Source organism: Myxine glutinosa, chromosome 6, assembly GCF_964187855.1.
Source record: "Myxine glutinosa chromosome 6, kmMyxGlut1.1, whole genome shotgun sequence".
NCBI lineage: Eukaryota > Metazoa > Chordata > Myxini > Myxiniformes > Myxinidae > Myxine > Myxine glutinosa.
The window spans coordinates 27,409,376-27,427,707 of NC_136266.1; the positions used below are offsets into that span (position 1 = coordinate 27,409,376).

Below are 18,332 nucleotides of genomic sequence, written 5' to 3' on the forward strand. Positions count from 1 at the left end.
CTGTCATGTACCCGATGCTCCCCCTCCCTCTTCCTTAACGGTATGGACCCAGTTGTACCCAGCTGCTCCTGGACTCTGTGCCCTTCTCTCCTGACAAGGTGGAGAAATTTCTGTCAATCCTCGACAATGATTCCGCAACTGAACCTAAAGGCATCAGCCCACGGGTCCTAAAATCCTGCTCTGCCACTCTATCTCACCCTCTCTCTGTTCTCTTCACCCTCTCTTTTGCTAAAGGTCATCTGCCATCAGCTTGGAAATCAGCCAACATTACCGCTTTACACAAAAAATGTGCAAAAACAGATCCTTGCAACTACAGACCAATCAGCCTGCTCCCAATTATCAGCAAAGTCATGGAATCCATCATTGCTTCGGATATCAAATCTTTCCTCTTCTCCAATGGCTTGATCTCTGATCATCAATTTGGTTTCAGACCAGGTCACTCTACTCTGGACATGCTGCTTCTGCGGTCTCCACAATGGATGGAAGTCCTCAATGCCAAACAGGAAATTAGAGCTGTCTCCCTTGACACATCACATGCCTTCGATACGGTCTGGCACCCCGCTCTGCTCACCAAACTCTCCTCCTATGGTATCCATTGAAATCTCCACGCATGGCTTGCCGACTTCCTCTCTGGTCATAGTCAACGTGTGGCCCTGAATGGATTTCTCTCATCTCCCCTTCCTGTTCAGGCTGGAGTTCCCCAAGGCAGTGTTCTGGGCCCTGTGCTTTTTCTGGTCTTCATCAATGATCTCTCTTACTCTCGTGAAAATCCTCTCTATCTCTTTGCTGATGACTCCACACTCTGCCGCTCCATTCCTCATATCTCAGATCGGCAGTCTGCAGCCTCCTCACTCTCTGCAGACCTGGACAAAATCGCAGACTGGTCAAACAAGTGGAACATGTCTTGCATCTTGTCTGTCTTTGTCGCAGAATCTTGTCGCAGAATCTTGTCATGAACAATCATGTCTTGCAAATTTAGCTCTTTCACGAGCCTCGATTCAGTATACAAAAAAAAAAAAAAAAAAAAAATCCTCACAAATCTCACACTCTTACGCTGTCTCTCCGAAAAGACCGACTGGACAACCCTCCCATCTACTTTCTGAACAATCCTCTCCAATAAGTTCTGTCACTCAATCTTTTGGGTCTCACTATCTGCCATGATCTTTCCTGGGAAAACCACATTTCCAAGCTGGCCTCCAAAGCCAGTCGCCGACTGGGCATCCTCCGTTGTGCGAGGTCCTTCCTTAGCACACCTGAGCTCCTCACCACATACAAGGCTTTCATCCGCAGCTCAATGGAATACTGTTCTCCCCTCTGGGCTGGTGATCCTGCCTCACACCTAGCTCGTCTTCACGCTGTTGAAACCAAAGCTTTCAGAATCATTGGAATCTCCCGTGATGAAGCTAACTCCGAGTGCCTTTCACTCACTCACCGCAGGCAAGTAGGTGGTCTTTCTGTCTTCTACGGACTCCTATCCGGCCTAGCTCCGCTAGCTCTATCTGTGCTCTGTCCCCCAAATATTCCGACAGGTCGCACAAGATCTGCCAGTAACCCTCTTCTGGTGAAATTGCCAAAATCAAGACTCTCTGCTCACCTTCACTCCTTCATTCCTATTTACTCCTGCCTCTGGAACAAACTCCCTCACTCTCTTCAATCCCACTCCTCCCTCCAGGTCTTTAAAACCGCTGTTCACCACCATTTCTTATCTTCCACCATCCAAAACCTTGATCTTTTCTACCCCCGTTAATTCACCACAAATCCACTGTTTTTATCTTGCCAAAACGAAGTTTTTGCAAGATGTATTAGTCAGCTTGTATGTTTGTTTGTTTTTTTGTTTGTGGTTAATCATTTTTTTTTCACGTTTAGATCACTCTGTAGACCACAGTTATTATTGGAAACTCCTGTAACTTCGCATATCAGAGTCCTATAGAGATACCCTTCAGCACACAAAATTTTGAAGGTCAAGGTCAAAGGTCAAGGTCACTTTGTGGTCAATCATGGAGGTCGACGAAACACTAATTTTTTGAGTAACTTTGATCGGATCGTCTCCAAACTTCATGGGAATCTAGTATATGGTCCGGCGCTCAGCTGATTAGTTTTTGGTGGCGATCGGCCTTGACCTTCATGGTTAGCGCTGGAGGTCGAAAATTATTGACCCCAAGGTCAAATTTTGAAATCGTAGGTACCATATCGAGTAATACCTCATATGAATGCCCTTGATGAGTGCTTCCCAGATCTGTAAACAGTTTGACGCTATGACGTCATTTGATGACGTCATGACGAAAAAACGGAATTTTCACATTTTGGCAAGATACGGTTCACCCTGTGGGTGACATATGTTCTTTTTTTGTTGTTGTTTTTTTTTTAAATGCCGACTTTTTTCTTTCCTGGAAGTTCCAGCAGTGTCCATGTGGTTTATACTTTCCCACCACCCCCCCCCCCCCCCTGCTTTCCCCTGCCTCCTCCCCCCAAGCCACCTCCCTCCCACAGATCTTCCGTTGTCCCTGTTCTCTGCTGTTGTACTTGTGTGCTTCCCTCTCTCTCCCCATCTTGTCTCCCGCTCCCTTTTTTGTATGTTTTGTGTGTCCGTTTGTTGTTTTTTTTGTGATTGATGTTAGCTCTTGCGCGAGCCTCGATCTTGTATCCCCAAAAAATAATAATAATAATAATAATAATAAATAAAAGAATAGGAAGTGACAACAACTAAATTTAAACAACTATCGGGGACACCTCGTCGCGGTGGTTGTACCCCCCAGACCCCAATGCAAGTTGGAGGCCAAATCTTCCCCATTCTTCCCTGCTGCCCGGATTTGTCAGGACAGCGAGGTCATGGTCAGAGGGCCGATCGGTCCCCATGTACCGGCCCTTTCCCTCTTGTCTTTGTTTATTTGCTCGCTCTCGCTCTCTCTCTCTCTCTCTCTCTCTCTCTCTCTCTCTCGCTCTCTCTCTCTCTCTCTCTCTCTCTCTCTCTCTCTCTCGCTCTCGCTCTCGCTCGTGCTCTCTCTCTCTCTCTCTCTCTCTCTCTCTCTCTCTCTCTCTCTCTCTCTCTCTCTCTCTCTCTCTTTCTCTCTCGTGGCCCTGACTTCATGAATGTGGGGGTACACCATCCTGGATGTGGGGGATCTCTGAGCCGCTCCTGTGAGATCGATCGGCTCTGTCCGTGCCGCAGGCTTGTTTGACAGAACTGTCCGGGGCTATACAACAACAACAAAAACAACGACTAAATTTAAGTATTTGTGGTATGGAGTAGCTCTTACACGAGCCTCGATCTTGTATACCAAAAAAAAAAAAAAGTCTTTTAATCGTCATGTAAGTTAGTACCCATCCATGGAATGTTGAAAGAGGGATAAGGAATTTAAAGTGCATGTGTGGATGGTGAACGCATACAATATTCTGCTGGTGGCTGAAACAGATGTCGTCAAAAGCTTTCCTGTTGTATACGATGTCCCGCTGACATTGAGACAGTTTCTACATCTCTGGGGCAGATTCTGATGATTCGTGGGTTTAAAAGCCAGCCTATTTCACCAGCAAGATAGCTTAAAACGAAATGCAAGACTTGTCATTATTTTGACTCTTTGGAAGCAAAATGAAGTCACTGATGCAGATGCCATGCTGGACTCGATGCATAAATAACCCAATCCGAAGCACTAGCTCATGCTCAACAATGATGTGTTGTGCAAAACAATGTCGAGGGGTCTGCCAGACTTTAACAAGCCGATCGTTGATAGGAGGATAAAAGCTGGATTTATCAGTGAACAAGATGGATATCCCAATGCTGTTCTCGTAATGGTGATCTCAGAAATACTCCGGCTGGGTTCTGCCGTGTCACCGGGTCAGTTGTGGAGCTGTTACTCATTTTCTGGAGCGCAAACCAAATGAACGTATCCTGTTCCTGTATGATCACTTACCAGTTACAGTGTCTTGAGTGGTTGACCTGATCAATGGAGTTCACGAAAAGTGGTATATAATGGGCACCTTCCCTACCGGAGACCCACAGCACGGGGTCAAAGTTCATGTCGGTGTGGTGGGAAAACCGGAACACATCTAAGGGAACCAAAATTTATCGAAATCAGCACTTTCTCACTTTTCACAGATCATAAGCATATTTAGATGAAAAATAGAGTATAATATCAAATAAGCAGTAATTTTAACAACATTAATGTTTATTATACACGGTAGTTATGATAACGGAAGGTATTTAAAATACTTATTGCTTGTACTTTTTGTGTATGAGGTCAAGGTTCGTGGAAGAGCGAGAACATTGAATAGATCAGGACGCAACAGAACAAAAGCAACAGCAGAAAGAGAGGGAAACACCAATAGCAGGGTTGTGGATAAAATAGAGGGAGACTTGGAAAAATAATGGGTGTTGGGAGGAATGAGGAGTAGAGGAGGACGCATGGGGTGGACAAGATGAATACTGTAGCAAACTCTCCGGAAGGAAAAATAGAAATTTGGAAGGAGGTGCTTATGTCCGGGGATTCATGGGGGCAGAAAGGATCATGGCTTTGGATTGGGGATGATCCGAGATGGTGGTGAAATGCTGCTTTGAAGACCTGGAGGGTAAGTTCTGGACTTATGCTGAACTTTTCATGAACTTTTCCATTTGTCTGGGCTACCCCCGTTAACCTTCCCTAAGCCCAACTCTTTCTAAGTTCCCCTGTTTTTCCTCTCGGAGAGTTTGCTTCTGAATCCATATTGTCCACCTGTGTGGTATTCCCGACCCCCTTTTTCTTATTTCTCTAAGTCTCCCTCTATTTTGTCCCTCAACCCTGCAGTTGTTGTGCTTCCTTTTGTTCTGTTATGCCCTGATTCATCATATGTTCTTGCTCCTCCACTAGCCTCTCAACCTTGTTTCAAAAAATCCCATAAAAACCAAATGTGACTACAAACTCTATTTCTCCTGCCAAAAACTGCCAAAATCAAGACTCTCTATTCACCTTCACTCTTTCATTCCTCTTTTCTCCCGCCTCTGGAACAAACTCCCTCACTCTCTTCAATCCCACTCCTCCCTCCAGGTCTTTAAAACAGCTGTTCACCACCATCTCTTGTCTTCCCCCATCCAAAACCTTGATCTTTTCTACCCCCATTAATTCACCCCAGATCCACTGGTTTAAATACTGACTTCTTTTCTGGAAGTCCTAGCAGTGTCCATGTGTGTATTACCTCTCCTCCCCCTACCCCCCCCCCCCCCCGCACTCCTCTCCATCCCCCAAGCCCTCTCCCTCCCACAGATCTCCCGATCAATGTTAGCTCTTACATGAGCCTCGATCTTGTATACAACAACAACAACAAAAAAATCACTGTTTTTGTGTTTGAATATTCAAATATTTTTTTCAATATGAAGTCACTTCATTTAATCCTCAATACATCTGATTGAAATGCTCAAACTTTAATCTGCACCTGGGAATGTGTCCATATATAAACCGCTACAATGGATAGGATATCTTTACCTCTGCCATCAAAGGTGGATAGAGGTTATGTTTTCGCCCCTGTCTGTCGGTCTGTCTGTCTGTGAACAAAGTATCTCAAAAGGTTGTGCACGGATTCAGACGAAATTTGGTAGAGAGGTAATGTATGTGACATGGACGAAATTATTAGATGTTGGTGAGGATCCGGATTCGGATCCGGCTAGTAGATTTTTTATGTGATTCTTCACCATTGGGAGATATGGCCAAAAACGATATATAGCAGGATTTCTCAAAAAGTTATGGACGGATTTGGACAAATCCTGGTAGAGAGGTTGTGTGTGTCTCAAGGACTAATCGATTCAATTTTGGTGAAGATCTGAATATGGATTCGGATACGAGAATTATTTAATTTTTAATTGACTCTTCACCATTGAGGGATCGGGCAAAAAGCGATATATAACATGATATTTAATAAAGTTATGGATGACTTATGACTAAACTAGGTGATTGAGTTGGTTAGGTGACAAGAACAAGCCGATTAGATTTTGGGTCAGGTCTGAATCCAGATCCAGCCTATCCGTGAGATACAAAACAAACTGGTCAGCCTGGTGGAGGTATGCTCTCTACTGAGTGCCATTCTAGTTTAAAATCTGATAACTTCCTCAAATCAGAATAAATTAACAATGAAGAAACAAAATCTCTCATCAATGATCATGACTTATAAATAGGTAGCACCCCCAACTTCCCCCACTCTTCCTCTAAATATAGCACCAGGAGCAGCTTATCTGCCTTACTCTTGTGCAGGTGCAATATGAAGATAACCCCTAACTTGACTGCTCAGAGGTAAGCATGCTAATGAGCTAACATTTTATTCATGACAAACTCGTTCATTGTTACCAAAGCAATATTGCAAATTGTTAAAACAATCGTTTATCAAGGAATGTCACCTTTTGACCATCAGCATCTTCTCTTTGTGTGTGTTGGCTGCAGTACCGACAGAACACTCTCTCTCGCCAGGCCTCAGTACCTGGAAGTACTGCAGGTACACATGGGAAGGTGACAACTTGGCTTGATCCACAGGACATGGAAAAGTGTCAGAAAGGTGCGACCACACTTTACTGTTCACCGTGGGAGATGTAATTGGTTAAAATGATGCGATAATATTTGGATATCTCAAACGTGACTATTTGCATGTTTTTAAAATAATTTTAGAAGCTTTTTATGAAGCTTCGGCACCTCGGCCAAACTGCAAAACACCCTGACTAATCTGTATCATGCTGTTCGGGGAATCAAATCCTGAACTCGAATTGGAATTGTTTGTTTTTGAGAGTTGTTGGGACAGACATATGAAGCCTCAATCTCACGTTTGAGACTTGTCACTTTTACCTTCTGTCACCTCTCTTCCATGAGCCTCGATTTTGTTTTCCAAAAAAATTTCATCGTTTCGGTTCTGGAACATATTACTTAAAGATCGATATAAATATTTTCAAGTGTTTGTACGTTATTCGTTCAAGACTGAACCGTAGCACCTGGAGGCCCCCAATTTTGAGTGTGTGTACATCAGAATCTGGGCAACGTTTAAAGCTACCACCCATTGGCATTGACATCCGATTTGAGGCCACCAAAGGCCTCTATTAAGTGTATAATGGGATGCGGAGTCAGGTGGTGCTGCCGCCTGCCCGCAGGTAAAAGGTAACCACCATGAGGCCAATAACTCCAAAGCTTTTCAATGTCCAACACGTCCTGAAGCCACTGCTGGGAAAAGCTTACCGAGTTGGGCAGCGCCTTTCCCTCCCTTCTCCTCCCCACCACCACCCACATGGACAGTGCTGGGTAGCCCCTGCTAGTCTATATTATAATAGCCGTAGATGATTCTGTCTGTTGGACGTCTGTCCGGGGTGTGGCTTACTCGGTTTGCAGAGTAGCTCCACCCATAGCTCCACCCATTCTGGGAGAGGCTTCATATAAACAAATATCCACTATTTTATTAACTCGCATAGCTTTGAGGCCTGTTTTGTAGGCCCGTGGTGTCTTGCTCTCTCTCCCAGTTTTATTTCAAATCAAATTCGATATATCATTTCATTTTTCACAGTCGCTAACATAGTTTTAGACTCGGTTGAAAAAAAACGGGAAGAAAATCCGATGAAAGTTGCCATTTATAGAACGAAATGAATTCTCAAAGGCCTGTAACTTCAAGGCCATTGAGTCTCTCTCACGCCTTTATCTCCAATCTAACTCACCATCTGATTTCATTTTTATCGATGGTTTTAGACTCGGTGTCAGCAATAATTGAGAACATTCCACACACGCGAGAAAATGCAGAGATATATTTTTAAAAATCGCGTCATAATGTATCATACACCGCCCAACATGACACCGACGGCAACATGTCGACATATATTAAAAATTCGCTTTTGCTTTTCCGTTAAGATAAATTACTTTTTCGTTTGATGACAGTCGTCACAAAAACGTCAACAATGATGCCGACATATATTTCTTCGTTTTTATTTCATTCAACATTATTATCCGGAAGTAAAATATGTTTCAGGAAATTACCGAGAGATATTTCTTCGTTTTTTAAAATTAGTTATGTGCGCATACACTTTAAATAGGTTTATTTGAAATCTTAAATTTTCCACAATATAATTTACTTGCCATTTATCATTTGATGATTACGAGACAAATTCCTCTTGAGGATCGTGACAATTCATGCGCTGCGTGGAAACTTCTATTTCCAAAATGAATGAGACGATCGATGAAGAACGCAGACTTGAACAGGATATAGCAAGAAAACGAATGAGACGGGCGAACGAGTCCATCGACGAACGTCAATGCAAACTTGAACATGATGGAGCAAGAAAAAGAACGAGACGGGAAAAAAACGAGAGAAACGAGACGAGGAAAAGCCGATTGGAGAGGCGAGTGAGGAGCGATTGGAGAGGAGAGTGAGGAGCGATTGGAGGGGAGTGTGAAGCACGATTGGAGAGGAGTGTGAGGCGCGATTGGAGAGGAGTGTGAGGCGCGATTTGAGAGGAGTGTGAGGCGCGATTTGAGAGGAGTGTGAGGCACGATTGGAGAGGAGTGTGAGGCGCGTTTGGAGAGGAGTGTGAGGCACGATTGGAGAGGAGTGAGGCACGATTGGAGAGGAGTGTGAGGCGTGATTGGAGAGGAGTGTGAGGCACGATTGGAGAGTGTGAGGCGCGATTTGAGAGGGGTGTGAGGCGCGATTGGAGAGGAGTGTGAGGCGCGATTGGAGAGGAGTGTGAGGCGCGATTGAAGAGGAGTGTGAGGGGCGATTGGAGAGGAGTGTGAGGCGCGATTGGAGAAGAGTGTGAGGCACGATTGGAGAGGAGTGTGAGGCGCGATTGGAGAGGAGTGTGAGGCGTGATTGGAGAGGAGTGTGAGGCGCGATTGGAGAGGAGTGTGAGGCGCGATTGTAGAGGAGTGTGAGGCGCGATTGTAGAGGAGTGTGAGGCGCGATTGTAGAGGAGTGTGAGGCGCGATTGGAGAGGAGTGTGAGGCGCGATTGGAGAGGAGTGTGAGGCGCGATTGGAGAGGAGTGTGAGGCGCGATTGGAGAGGAGTGTGAGGCGCGATTGGAGAGGAGTGTGAGGCGCGATTGGAGAGGAGTGTGAGGCGCGATTGGAGAGGAGTGTGAGGCGCGATTGGAGAGGAGTGTGAGGCGCGATTGGAGAGGAGTGTGAGGCGCGATTGGAGAGGAGTGTGAGGCGCGATTGGAGAGGAGTGTGAGGCGCGATTGGAGAGGAGTGTGAGGCGCGATTGGAGAGGTGAGGGATTGGAGAGGTGAGGGATTGGAGAGGAGAGGAATGTGAGGGATTGGAGAGGAGTGTGAGGCACAATTGGAGAGGAGTGTGAGGGATTGGAGAGGAGTGTGAGGGATTGGAGAGGTGAGGGATTGGAGAGGAGAGGAATGTGAGGGATTGGAGAGGAGTGTGAGGCACGATTGGAGAGGAGTGTGAGGTGCGATTGGAGAGGAGTGTGAGGTGCGATTGGAGAGGAGTGTGAGGGATTGGAGAGGTGAGGGATTGGAGAGGAGAGGAATGTGAGGGATTGGAGAGGAGTGTGAGGCACAATTGGAGAGGAGTGTGAGGGATTGGAGAGGAGTGTGAGGGATTGGAGAGGTGAGGGATTGGAGAGGAGAGGAATGTGAGGGATTGGAGAGGAGTGTGAGGCACGATTGGAGAGGAGTGTGAGGCGCGATTGGAGAGGAGTGTGAGGCGCGATTGGAGAGGAGTGTGAGGCGCGATTGGAGAGGAGTGTGAGGCGCGATTGGAGAGGAGTGTGAGGGATTGGAGAGGAGTGTGAGGGATTGGAGAGGAGTGTGAGGGATTGGAGAGGAGAGGAGTGTGAGGGATTGGAGAGGTGAGGGATTGGAGAGGAGAGGAGTGTGAGGGATTGGAGAGGAGTGTGAGGGATTGGAGAGGAGTGTGAAGGATTGGAGAAGAGTGTGAGGGATTGGAGAGGTGATGGATTGGAGAGGGGAGGAATGTGAGGGATTGGAGAGGAGAGGAGTGCTAGGTGGAGAGAGGAGAGTGGCAGGTGGAGAGAGGAGAGTGTCAGGTGGAGAGAGGAGAGTGTCAGGTGGAGAGAGGAGAGTGTCAGGTGGAGAGAGGAGAGTGTCAGGTGGAGAGGAGTGAGGGGTCACATATTATGTGAAATAAATAAATTGTGTTCATTACACCATTTCTGGATCTGATGACTTGCCAGTAACCATTTTGTAAAAATGAATGTGCAGCATCTAACTCAATATGTCGAAATGTCACACACGTCCATGCCCGTGGGATTCCCACGGGTGACCCCACTAGTAATAAATAATTCCGATTATAACCTGAGCAGTAGATTTTCATTCGGCAAGCAAGAGGCGCCGTTGTCAAGCTAACGATGCATTTCACTTTGCCCTCTTTGCTTGCTCTCTCTTCCTCTGAATGAAAGTCATTTTTGCTAAGTCTCGGTAATAACTATATGAATGTCTTTCTATGCATAATCACATGCTGATTGGCATACTATTAGTGCACATATGTGTGCTGTATCATTTGGGTTCATGGTCGACTGATTCATGTACGAATAGATCATGGTCACTCCTCCAGTTGGAAAAGCCATTAGCAGCATCCAAACCGGATAGCTTCCTCACACATGGTTGCCATCAACAGTGCTGCAAACAAATTTTCGTGTCAATCCAGTAATATATGTGTGCAGAGTCGGCTATGGTGTGTGTCTTGAACTCGTAAAGGAAGTTGGAGACCAGCTCAGCCATGTCGGGCCATGTGGTGCACCATCAACTTTGCTCTAGTTATTGGTATTAAAAAAAAGAAAGAAGCGTCCATGTGTGTGTTTTGTCTGTATGTATTTGTGTTATATCCACTGCCACGGCTCACTTGAATTAACAGGAAATGGTACGAACTCAACACCTGTCATACAGGGATATTTCTCATAATCCTATATTCTTGTGAGTCAGATTTTCATTCAGGAGCAGAATAATTATGGTGAACCATTTAGAAATTGCCACTCTTTCGTTTAAATTCCACTCTTCAATCCCACTCCTCCCTCCAGGTCTTTAAAACGGCTGTTCACCACCATCTCTTATCTTCCCCAATCCAAAACCTTGATCTTTTCTACCCCCGCTAATTTCACCCCAAATCCACTTTTTTCAGGTGGCTTTTGTCTTCTTTCCTGGAAGTCCTTGGTGTCCTTGCGTTTTATACCTATCTTGCCTCCCCCCAGGCCCTCTCCCTCCCACACATCTCCCGATGTCCCTGCTCTCAAATGTTGTTTGTGTGCTTCCTCCCCTTCTCTCCCCATCTTGTCGACCGCTCCCCTTTTTATATACTTTGTTTGCTTGTTTGTTTGATTTGTTTGTTTGATAAATGTTAGCTCTTTCACGAGCCTCGACTCTGTATACAAAAAAAAAAAAAAAAAAAAATGCTGAAAATTATGTTTAAAATATGATTTGACTTCCAGATTTCATCCTAACAATGGCGGGTTAAACGTGTGCATGCGCAAAAGGCCTCAACATTCATGTCATTTAGAATGTCTCGTATTGGAAATTTATTTCCATCATCATGTGCTGATTTTCACATGCTAATTTAATACTTCACCCTTTGCCCTTCTTAGAGGTCTGAAGTTATTAGGTCAAGTTAAAAACATAATTATTAGGTCAAAGTAAAGCCATTTTGACACCTTCGTGTTGGTTATACACCCCAATGTAAGTCCGGGGCCAAATCTTCCTTGCTTCCTGGATTTGTCAGGGCAGCGCGGTCACGGTCAGAGTGCCAATACCTGGCCCTTTCCCTCTTGTCACTTTCTTTCTCTCCCTTTCCCTAACTCTGATCTGGCGCTGATTTCGTGAGGGCTAGATGTGAGGAATCTCTGAGTCGCTCTTGGGAGATCAGTCGGGCTGTCTCCGTGCTGTGGGCTTGTTAAAAGGAAATGTCCGGGGATATACAACAACAACTACTTACCTTGGACTTCTTAGAACCAAAAGGATGTGCTTTGCCACTGAACAAGATTCATCAAACAAAATCCGTCCGTCACTTTTCTGCATTGATCACACATCCTTGATCATAGCGCATACTTGAGAACATTTATTATCAGTTGTTCAAGTTGATAATATATTGTTACGTTTGTGGGGGTAGGAGATGAAATACCCTAGTACAGATAGGACTGTGTAGGGTAGCATGGACCTCATGCGAGTAGGAAGCCATCTCGATGTATGTAAGTAGAAAAACTGTGAGCTTAAGGTTGTTTATGTGTTCTTTACACAGGGGGTGAAGACATGTTAATTGGGTAGGGTCTAAAGGTACTTCTCCCAGTATATGATTGCCTCCTGTGATTTCCCCTATTTTCTTACAATTATAACAAGCCGGTCATAAAAACCCACATCTTTACAATTACAACAACGACAATACGAGCGCTCCATTAAACCACAACTACCGGCATAAATGCCGACAGTACCCGGACATTACGATAGACAATAAACACTGCCTCGCAGGAATTGTAATCGGCAACTAAGCCCCGCCCAGTGGAGGCGGAGAATCGGTGGGCGGTCAAGAAGGCCGTGAGGCCCCACCCACAAAGTGCATGATTGGTTGGGGTGACATCATCAAGAGACTTCAAGAACGGAGGAAGAAGAATCTGTCTCTCTCTCTCTCTCTCTCTCTCTCTCTCTCTCTCTCTCTCTCTCTCTCTCTCTCTCTCTCTCTCTCTCTCTCTCTGTCTCTGTCTCTGTCTCCCTCTCTCTCTCCCTCTCTCGTACTGGCTTTCGGATTGCGCAGTCGCTCTTTGTCCTTTGTCTCTGGCTTGGCTGTTCCTGGCTTGTGTAGGGAGAACTTTGCGGAGCTTTGGGAACTGTTACGACTGTTGGAAAAAGAGGCTCTCTCTCTTGTTCTGGCTTTCGTGTCTGAGTGGAGACTTCTCACCGTAGGATTTGTTTTACCTCAACATTCTTTTATTGTATTGGTGTTGGTGCTGGTGTTGGGCTAGCGGCTAGGGTGCCAGCTTAGGATCCCAGGATCCTGGGTTCGAATCCCGGTCGATCGCTGAATTAACACCAGGGGGGTTGACTCAGCCTGTCATCCTTCCGAGGTCGGCTAATTGAGTACCAGTTCACTGGTAATTCCCTGCTTGTCGTAAAAGGCGACAAAAAGGGTTGGCGGCAGGAAGGGCATCCGGCCGTAAAACATTGCTTCAAAAAGGGGACCAAAAAACAACAACAACCACGGTCCCCGAAAAAGGCCAACCCCCGCTTTGCGGGGAAAAATGGCCTCTAAATATGGTTATTATTCTTTTATTGTATTGCATTTATTTTCATTAAACCATTGTGTGTTGAGAAGGGAGGTAGTGTCTCATGCTGGTGTTCATCACTTTGCTGTGCAGCATCATTTCATGAAGCCACCTTTGTTTTTCACAGAGTTGTCCCAATGTCAGAGTGAGCTGGAGGAACTGGTGAAGCTACTGCACACATTGCAGAGATCGGGGCACTCACCCTCAGCATGTGACCATGGCAGCAACGAGGTAGTGTAACTCCCTCATTACTTTGCTAATGTGTACAAAATTGGGATTACTATTATTTTTTTAACAGCCAAAAATATTCCTTCACTAGTTGCAAATGTTGAGGAAAATCCTGCAAATGGGTCATTCCATGTCAAATCATCAAAGAATCTGCCGTCATCTCTCAGATTTTTGTAAAACTTTGGGAACCAATTGGGACCCATGAAAAACAGCTAGAACTCAAAATTTTTTGCTAACAGCCTCTTAATTAGTGAGATACAGGTTAACGACCTTTGGACTAATTAGCGCGATGTCGCGAATTCAAATGGCCATATCTCTAAAAGTATAACACCTAGAGAGCTGGTTTTGGTGTCATTATAAAGGTATTTTCATGCCCTATAAATTTGTCTGGGCAACATTTTCCTACCTCCAATCACAAAAAAGTTATCACAAAATATAAACTTCAATCGTGAATCCAAAAACAATGTATCCTTCAAATTTCCTCAAATTCATCCCAGATGTACCTTATGATGTCAAGAAGCTTCCACATAAGTTTTGTGATGGGCACTCCAATAGTTTCTGAGATATGAGCAATAATGTACATGTACGTATGGCATATAGGTTCGAAAATCAGCATTTGTAATGTATTATACAATCATTCTAACCTAGCCATGACAGGGAACACAGGGAACAACCATCAATTGCTTTGAAGTATCATATACTTTCATTTTCAACTGGGCCTGAGGGGAATTCTCATCTGGGGAATTCCAACTGGGATTTCCCATGTGGGTAATTCGAGGTGATGCAACTTTCACAGTCTAAGATCCCCAGGGAAAGTCCAAGTTGGCTTAGTGTAATGCTTAGGCCTGCCACCAACAGAAATTGGCAGTTCACTTCTGAAGGAGCTGCAGAAAAATGACGACTGCCAAGGAAAAGTTCATCTTGAAGCAGAAATCCTGCTGCAATCCCTTTGGCTGCAATTTTCGAATTTGGAGGTAGGATAATGTTGCCCAGACAAATTCATAGGGCATGAAAATACCTTTAAAATGACACCAAAACCAGCTCTCTAGGTGTTATACTTTTAGAGATATGGCCATTTGAATTCGCGACGTCGCGCTAATTAGTCCAAAGTTCGTTAGTCTGTATCTCACTAATTAAGAGGCTGTTAGCAAAAATATTTGAGTTCTTGCCGTTTTTCATGGGTCCCAATTGGTTCCCAAAGTTTTACAAAAATCTGAGAGATGACGGCAGATTCTTTGATGATTTGACATGGAATGCCCCAAATGTTGAGGAAAATCCCATGAGTGTTGAGTAAATCCCGCGAATGTTGAGGAAAATCCTGTGAATGTTGAGGAAATCCTGTGAGTGTTGAGGAAATCCTGTGAGTGTTGAGGAAAATCCCAGGAATGTCGAGGAAAATCCCACGAATGTCGAGGAAAATCCACAAGTCAGAGCATTTTTTAAATGGGGAAAGCTAATTACACTAATAGATATGGTACAGTCTTTTCATTCTGTACAGTAACTAATAGGGGATGACGTGTTAAGTATCTAGTTGGATATTGTTAAGTGGGATATCATGTTCACAATGTTCACAATAATTGTGGGATATCCCGCATAGCAATGCTCACAGTGTGAATGGGAGGACATCTTGCAAAGCTCGCTTATAGCATGGCTAAAATATTTTTATGTGACCGCGCAAAGCAGTGAAAACGCAAAGCACACGTCTGTGAATGTAGAAGTCGGTCATGCTAGCGGCTCGTGGAAGATATGTTTTTTGCATATCTCCAGTTGCTCTGTGCGTGGCTGGTGACATACATGTTTTAGAACTGTTATGCTCGTGGCTCGTGGAAATTTGTTTTTTCCTCCCGCGAATAAGTGGGATACAGGGCCGCAAATGTAGAGGCAGGTTGCAGTTTATTAACCACAAATACGTGGAACCCATGAATGTTGGGACCTCAAATGTCAGGGTCCGACTGTATTGATGCTACCTTTTGATGCAAAACTGCACCACACCGCAATATTGATAACTTGTAAAAAACCTGTGGCTTTACCATGGAAATTTAAATTGAGACTGTTTACATGTAAGATTTTTGTTGCCATTGTTGAGATCTCCATTTATTGTTCCTGAGACACGTCACAAAGAGCTAAATGTCTCGATAGAGGGCTCTGTTCAAAGCATAGTATGTCGTAAGCAGTATTCATCACATTTCATAAAATGTAACAAGCGTTACACCGAGGTCCCCCGTCGGTGAAGTGATGTGAGTTGACAAAGTGGAAGATGCAAGGCGGCCATCTTGGATTTTGACGTGGCGACCCAATTTACAATAGCGTTCTTCCTTATGCCTAGATACACCCACACACCAGATTAGAGGTTGGTAGTTCGTTTATTTTTCACGATATTTCGCTCACAAGGTTCAGACATATATATATGGTGGCGGCCATCTTGGATTTTGACGTGGCGACCCAATTTTCAAGAGCGTTCTTCGTTATGCCTAGATACACCCACACACCAGATTAGAAGTTGGTACTTCGCTTATTTTTCAAGATATTCCGCTCACAAGGTTCAGACATACATGGCGTCAAGACATACATGTCGGCGGCCATCTTGGATTTTGACGGCCTCTAACACATGTGCACCCACACACCAAATTAGAATTCGGTCCTTCGCTTACGCACGCACGTTCGCACGGATGCCCGCACGGACGCACGCATGGACGCCCGCACGGACGCACGCACGGATGCACGCACGCACGCACGCACACACGGAGGGGAAAACCATAGTCCCCCTTTCGTTCCGGGGTGCGACGGGGGACAATAATGCTGGTTTCTGCTGCAGTCCAAGGGTAGTAGGTGGGATGGTTGCGGGATAGAGACTGCCTAGAAAGCAGGCTCTGATGCAAAAGACCCTGCCATTGCAAAAGGTTCTGTACACTTTTAAAATCATCAGATAATTAAATTTGACAATTTGTTTTGGACTACAAAGCTTCTTTGTACATGATATTTTTTTTGTTCTACCTTCAGGTGTAAAAATGTGCAAACTATTTTCATTCCCTACTCTGGAGCATCCAACATATAACTGGCCATGTGAAAAGCATGGCGATTCCATGTTTCGGCCAACGACCGCCAAGCATTGTCCTTGTGCCTTCTTAATTGACATGGCAAAACTGAGTTTGATGGGAAATTGTATACACTTTAATTGCAAGGGCAAACCTGAGGGAACAATTGGAATCTTTGGCAGGAACACTTCTTCTCTCCTTTAAAGCTTCCAGTGATGATGATAGCCTCTAACACATGTGGTAGCATTTGTTTAACAATGAGCCTTGAGCCATTGCATAACATCGATGGATCAAGATTCCTCAGCAGCATTATCGGAGCTCCAACTTTTTTAGCACTAATTTGTGAGGTGGGAATTCTACAGGATAGTCAACTACTTGCCCAGAATCAAGTATGGAATCAATTGAGTTCTATGACTTTGCATCAGCAGGGATCATTTGAAGAAGTCTATTGTTGATGACATCCACAGCATCGTTTTTGGGCACAAGAAGGACTCGCTCACACAGCCAGTTTAAGTTTTTGTAGTGTGCTTACATGTTTGGGAAATCTTTCTGTTCTAGGGCTTCTGCAGATGAAGCAACAACTTTTATTGGAAGGGCAAAAAGGCCATGTGAGGGATCTGCTGCAGTCTGTCCATTTCCAATTTGAAGTAAGGCATGAGCAAAGTTTCCAGCCTCTTGATCACCATGTGATCTCACCATGTGATTGTGACCAAGTGGACCCTCATCACTGTTTTCAATTGCAGCTTTTGCATTTGACTCCATGGAAAAGATGACTTAACACATGCATGGAGTTCATCTGCTTTTGCACCCATTGGGACCACAGACAATGTCTGGCAAAAATCACCAGCCGTCAGAAATGTAACACCACCCATGTTTCTGTTGTTTCCATGGAGATCTTGCATTGTTGTGTTTATGGCTTCAAATGCTGCTTTGTGGCACATAGTGCACTCATCCCAGACAATGAGCTGGCAGTCGGAAGTTTCGCCAATGCAGTTCCTCCAGATATAGTACAAACAGGTGATTCATTACGTGACAAATCTAGGGAAAGTTTGAACATCGAGTGGGCTGTTATACTTCCAGACAGCAAGGTTGCTGCAATGTCAGATGATGCCACTGCCAATGCAATCTTTTGTCTTTGGCAGATCTTGGCCAACATACGATCCAAGAGAAAAGTCTTTCCAGTTCCACCAGGAGCATGAAGGAAAAATATTCCCCCTTTTTGTGAATGAATGTCTCTCAGAATCTCCTCATATGCAAGTTTTTGTTCAACGGTTAATTTTGGCTCATTTCCCTCAATATAGTGGAGCAGGTCGAATATGTTGTAAGAGGTTTAACGCAAGTTCTCTTGAGCAATGGAGTTTTGTTGTTCTCTGAATGAAGATGGGAGACTAATGGTCATAAGATCTTTGCCTCCTAAAGAGAGACATTAGTCCTCAATTAGGATTTGTATGGCGTCTGTGTAGGTGACCTCGATGCTAGGATTTTGCCCTTGATCCGTGTAAAAAACGCCTTCACTCAGGCCCTCTTTGAGCCTTTCCCATAGTTGCACTGGGTTAGAAGGAGCACTTGCTTGAAGGATGATGCGAAAAAGACTTCTCAAGGGAGGAGGAGATCGGGTCACATGTGTCTCTGTTAGAGCATCCTCCAAGTGCTTGTCATCTTCAATAAGCCCATGCAAGAAGCAAGCCTTCCTGAAGCTTTGACAAACTCTGTCATTGAATGTTTTCAGATCGTCAAATGATTTTGGTCCATGAAAAACATGAAGCAGCATATGTAAGAAGTAACATTCTTGATTGTTGGGATAGATTGTATCGACTCTTCAAAGAGCATCGGAGGTTGCATTTCTGGCATATCTATTC

The 18,332-nt window shown here is 44.7% G+C and overlaps 1 protein-coding gene across 4 annotated transcripts in view; it reads left to right on the top strand.

The window, feature by feature from the left end:
* Window positions 1-18,332, top strand: part of LOC137429660 (oxysterol-binding protein-related protein 6-like) — a 186,872-nt gene that overhangs the window by 118,693 nt on the left and 49,847 nt on the right. For all 4 annotated transcript variants that reach the window (XM_078779693.1, XM_078779695.1, XM_078779694.1 and 1 more), the window contains 2 exons: window positions 6,402-6,513; window positions 13,338-13,441. In XM_078779693.1, coding sequence (XP_078635819.1) covers window positions 6,402-6,513; window positions 13,338-13,441 — 216 coding nt within the window. The remainder of the gene's footprint in view (window positions 1-6,401; window positions 6,514-13,337; window positions 13,442-18,332) is intronic.